This window comes from Lupinus angustifolius, unplaced genomic scaffold (assembly GCF_001865875.1).
Source record: "Lupinus angustifolius cultivar Tanjil unplaced genomic scaffold, LupAngTanjil_v1.0 Scaffold_253, whole genome shotgun sequence".
NCBI classification, from domain to species: domain Eukaryota; kingdom Viridiplantae; phylum Streptophyta; class Magnoliopsida; order Fabales; family Fabaceae; genus Lupinus; species Lupinus angustifolius.
The window spans coordinates 466,802-472,348 of NW_017727367.1; the positions used below are offsets into that span (position 1 = coordinate 466,802).

A 5,547-nucleotide genomic window follows, 5' to 3' on the forward strand; every position below is an offset into this window, starting at 1 on the left:
TCTTGTTCTTGGGTTCAAGTTTAATTGGAAAGTTAAATTTGACACCTGATTTGGATTATCTTCCTTCATACACTATTATTTCAAGAATGGATAATGATGTATGAATTGCTTTTACATTGTTATTAACCCTAGTTAATCAATCAATTAGCCATGGAATTGGTAATTGAGTGATTATCTAAGGATTTTATACTCAAGGAATTGATGTAAATGAATTGCCGAAAATGTGCATCAGAATCAGTAATTTCGCAAGTTGCTTGGAATTGAATGTATGGACGTCAAAAGGGAAAGATGATGAATTTCGATCCCAACTCTTTTAATTCATAGTTAACATTTTACTTTAATTTAACATTGTTATAAAATCATTATCACATTATTAAACATATTTGTGTAAATAGATCCTCAATTAACTCTTGTAGGAATTAGTGTAAATTCACTCTGCTCCCTCAGGACGATATCTGGGTACTTTACCGGATTTTATTACTTGGACAATATGGTGTACTTGTCGTTCCGTAAATATCTAACAAGTTTTTGGCGCCGCTACCAGGGAGCAATGTGCGATTTATATTAGTTTCTGAAGATAGTTCATTGAGCAGTTGTAATTAATTTTTTCTTTTTTGTAATTATATTTCATTTTTATTACACTTTGTGCTAACCCTTGCTGTAGTCTTTTCATTTATGCTCTTGAGAGGAAAGGTTACGGAAGATCAATTGCAGTTTAATCCTGAGATTGAGCGATCAACCAAGAGCAACAAGAAGAAAGCAAAAGACAAGAAGAAGCTGGGTACTCAAGAAGCACAATCTAGTTATCAACAAACAACAATCTCAGAACCTCAATCTAAAAAACTGGAGAATGCAAATGCTGCAACTGGAAATAATGAGATACCTAATCCTCCAAGAAGGACATTAGGTGATTATGCAATGTATCAAGGTCCGAGATACTACTCAAGCATTGTCATTCCACACAGAGAGAGAGAACAGTAGAAATTAAGCCATCATATCTGAATCTGGTTAGTGCACACCAATTTTCTAGGAAGGATTACGAAGATCCTTATGCACATCTAGACAATTTTTATGAATGGGTGGCAACAACGGGTTATACTGATATTGAAAGGGAAGCTGCATACATGATGTTGTTCCCATTCTCTCTGTTGGGCGAAGCTAGGGAGTGGGTAAAATCACATCCAACTCAGAGCTTGACTAGTTGGAGTGACTTAGAGTCAAAGTTTTTGACAAGGTTCTTTCCACCAGCTCGATATGTGCATGCGAAGTTTGAGATATCAACTTTCAGGGAAGGTGCAGATGAATCATTTTAAGAAACTTGGGAGCATTTTCAGATGTTGTTGAGAAAATGCCCCAACCATGGTTTTGAAGATATAGATCAGCTTAACATATTTTGCAATGGATTGAAGCCTGAGACAAAGATGATTTTAGTTGCAGCAGCAGGTGGAACAATGATGGTTGTGGATGCTGAACAAGCTACAAGGATCATAATTGCCTTATCTTCAATAGATAGGCAAGCACAACACAATCGGAGGTCAGTACAAAAAAGAGGAGTGCTTGATTTGAATACATCAGATGCTATCTTAGCACAAAACAAGATTCTGACTCAACAAATTGAAGCACTTACAAGCAAATATCCAAGTTGCCGCAAAAACTAAATGTTGTGCAACCCTCCCCAAGTCAACAACAAGTTATGAGGTTTGATTTTTGTAGAGGTGATCATTTAACTTGTCACTGTTCTATGCCAAGTTCTAATCAGGCGGAAGAAGTGCAGTATGTCAACAACCAACCTAGACAAGGAAATTTCTCCAACAACCCTTCATACAATAATCAATTTTCGCAGGGTTGGAGGGGCAATCAGAATCAGAATTATGGTTGGAGACCAGAAGCAGGGCCATCAAATAGACAATCATCATTTCAGCAACCATTCCAACAGGATCAACATCCACCAATGCATGAAAGACTAACAAAGTTAGAGGATACTTTGGAAAAATTCATGCAAGTGTCAATCACAAACCAGAAAAATACTGAAGCATCTATCAGGAAACTGGAAATGCAAGTGGGTTAGTTGGCAAAACATATGGCACAGTAGCATTCAAATCACCAACATTTTTCAGCCAACACTCAGACTAATCCCAAGGAGCCTTTCAAAGCTATTACTACTAGGAATGGGAAGGTGATTGGTAAGGATGTTGGTGAGAATGTGGCGGTGGAAGAAGAGGTGCTGAAAGAAAAAGAGATTGAGGGAGAAAAACATGAGTCCGGAGAGACACAAGATGATGAAAATGCAAATAGTAAGGACATGAATAAATAAAAAGAGGAAGAAAAGAAGAAGAGTGATCTGCCAGAATTGAAGAATCTTCCTTATCCAAAGAATCATTCCAAGAAAGACAAGGAGAGATAATATACAAGGTTTATGGACATATTTAAGAACCTTTAGATCAATATACCTTTCATGGAGGCCATGGAACAAATGCCTACTTATGCTAAGTTCATGAAGGATTTTTTGACAAGGAAGAAGAAATTTTATGAGGAGACAGTGACATTTGAGGGCGGTTGTAGTGAAATAATCCAGAAGTCTTTACCTGAAAAGACTAAGGATCCGGGAAGTTTCACAATACCAGTCACTATTGTAGAGTTATCTGTCAGGAAAGCACTACTGGATTTGGGTGCTAGTATTAATCTCATGCCTTTGTCTATGCTGAAGAGAATTGGAGATTTAGAGATCAAACCCACGAGGATGACTCTGCAACTTGCAGATAGGTCAATGAAATTTCTGTATGGGGTTGTAGAAGATGTCCTTGTTAAGGTAAACAAATTGGTATTTCTAGTTGACTTCGTGATAATGGATATTGAAGAGGATGGAGAAGTTCCTCTGATATTGGGTAGACCTTTCATGAAGACTGCTAGGGTGAATATTGATGTTGATGAAGGCAAGCTAAAATTCAGGGGACAAGACGATGAAGTGAACTTCAATGTGTTTGAAGCCATACATCCTCCGAAGGACAAGCAACATTGTTTCAGAGTCGATATCAGTGAAGAACTATACATGAATGACACACATCTACACAAAAGCAGTCTTTTAGAGAAAGCTTTGATGGTTACACCTGAAGGCATAAATGCATATGATGGTAATAGTATTGAGACTTGTGTAGTAGAGCTAGGTGTATACCGAGAGGTTTCATCTCAACAGGTCCAAACTGAGGAGGTAACCAAAACTCATGAAATTGAAACTGAGAAATTGGACCTGAAAATGCTACCTTCACATTTGAAGTATGCATGTATGGAAGATGAAGGTAATAAATCGATTGTGATCAGCAGCTCTTTATCACTCGGGGAAGAACAAGGATCGATTGAAGTCCTGAAAACAAATGATGGAGCGATAAAATTGCAAGATCCATCATCTCAAGTAAGCTGGATAATTAATGGACAAGTGGTCAAACCATACTTGGGTGGTGACGTCGAGTGGCTCACTACAATCATCCACCTCGAAAACATATAAAGAAACAGGCGTCAAGCTAATGACGTTAAACAAGCGCTACCTAGAAGGCAATCCAGCTTTTACTGTTTTCATGTTATTCTATTTTTGTTACCAATATTGTTTTGATGTATATAAATCATTGCATAAAATACTTGCACGCACTCCACTTTTCCATCATGAGTCAACAATTGTCTTATGTAGCACAACAGATTTAATATCCAGACAACTAATTCTGGATGAGCCCTGGAGATTTCACTGTCCAGTATCCCTAGCCTGGGGTCAGGCCTACTTTTCTAGGGGACGCAGAAGATGGTGGACCATCTGGTTCTGATGCAGATGATGATGAAGAAGAAGTGATATGGTGATGAGCATATGAGGAAAACAACAAACGGGTTCTTTCATTTCAATGTTTCAAGTCATTTATGTTTAAGTAGTTGTGTGTGACTATATGTAGTTGTTTTTATTTCAAGGGTGTTCAATCATGTATGTGTTAGTCTGTCTATGAGTAGTAATGTGTTTAACTCAATAATGTGTGCATGTTTAGAAGAAAATTCAAAAAGAAATCCAATTGTGTTTTCATGCTAGAAACAATATTATGTAGGCCTTGTGAATAATAAGTGATTAGTGTTATAAGTTTGAATGATTTCGGAATGTGGATGCATAAATCAGACACATACTGAATAGGTTGAATAATGAACAATTTAATCAAAGGAAAATAACCTTCAAACTGGTGAGATAGTGTATCCAAATACAAATGAGTGACTTTGCTGGATTTTGTCAATTAGCTTTACCTGATTTTTGGGTCAATTGCCATTAAGTATGGAATATCAAGGAAATGATTAAGGCCTGGTTTAGGAGAGTTAAGCTACAGCCAGAAAGCCAACCCTTATGAATCATGAATCCAATTCTTTGTAGCCCTTTGAGCTGAAAATTTCTTTTTCAAAATCATGTACCCAAGCCACACAAAAATACATCAATCCCCATACCTATGGAGAAAGATCATTAGTGCATATGGTTTTTAATTGTTATGTGGGGAAATGGACGAAATTGTGATTTATGTATCTGAGTTGGAATGTGAATCAGAAATTCTCCTTCTTCAATTAAATGTGAATGATGAGCATGACGCAGTGAAAAAAAAAGTGTGAATCATGCTAAAATAAGTGAAGACTCAAAATAAAGAGTCAATTGAAGAAGGAGAACCAAAATGGTTAGTAGCATAAGCGATGATTTGGTGAAAGAAAGTTGAAAGTGGACTTCAAAGTGAACAAGTGAAAGAAGTTGGAGTTGAACTAATGGTCTACCTCCTTCTTTGTATCCCAAAAAAACAAAGTTTCTTTGTAGCCAAACCTCATTACAATCATATGTCAAGCCTTTGAGATCCTTCCTTGAACATGTGTACATGGCATAACTGAAATGAAAGGCAAAGTTAAATTGTATGATTCTAGTAAAGAATTGAATGAAACACTTCACCCAAGAGCATAAGAGAGTTCGTATGATTGAATTGAGTAGTTATTCTTGCTATTCTATTTGAACTTAAATTGCATATGTATTGTGTAATCACTTGGAACTTGGATCACTATGATCAAGCATGAAACGGGTCTTCTTGAAAAGGATTCATCATGATTCTTGATGATTGACACGATTGAACTAAATTGTTTAAAAATCAAGTTCACTACTTTGTTGAGTTGAATCCGTTACTTTGCTTGAGGACAAGCAAGATTCTAGGTTGGGGGATATCTTTTAAGTGCCAAAACTTTAATGAAATGTGTATGATTTTGGGGCACTTTGTGTGGATTTATGATGCAATTGCATACAATTCCCAATAATCTAGCAATCTTGTATTGTTTATGAATTTAAGTAATTGTTGTCGTTTGCAAGTTTGCAGGTTAGGAAATGATGAAAAAAAGAGGGAAAATAAAGAAGAATATGTTTCTCAGCAGCACTAGCCTCGCCCAAGCGAGGTAATGGTCGCTCAAGCCATATTTCAAAGGAAAATCACCAGAAAACACTGGTACCCCTCGCCCAAGTGAGGGATCCTCGCTCAGGCGCTATTTCAAGACAAAAAA

General features: G+C 36.8%; 1 protein-coding gene across 1 annotated transcript; it reads left to right on the forward strand.

Annotated features, from left to right (window-relative positions):
• The first annotated feature begins 2,455 nt into the window (after positions 1-2,455).
• Positions 2,456-3,846, forward strand: LOC109340803. Its single transcript, XM_019578542.1, has 2 exons — positions 2,456-3,409; positions 3,754-3,846. The coding sequence occupies exons 1-2, from the start codon at positions 2,456-2,458 to the stop codon at positions 3,844-3,846; spliced, it is 1,047 nt and encodes a 348-aa protein (XP_019434087.1).
• The last annotated feature ends 1,701 nt before the right edge of the window (positions 3,847-5,547 follow it).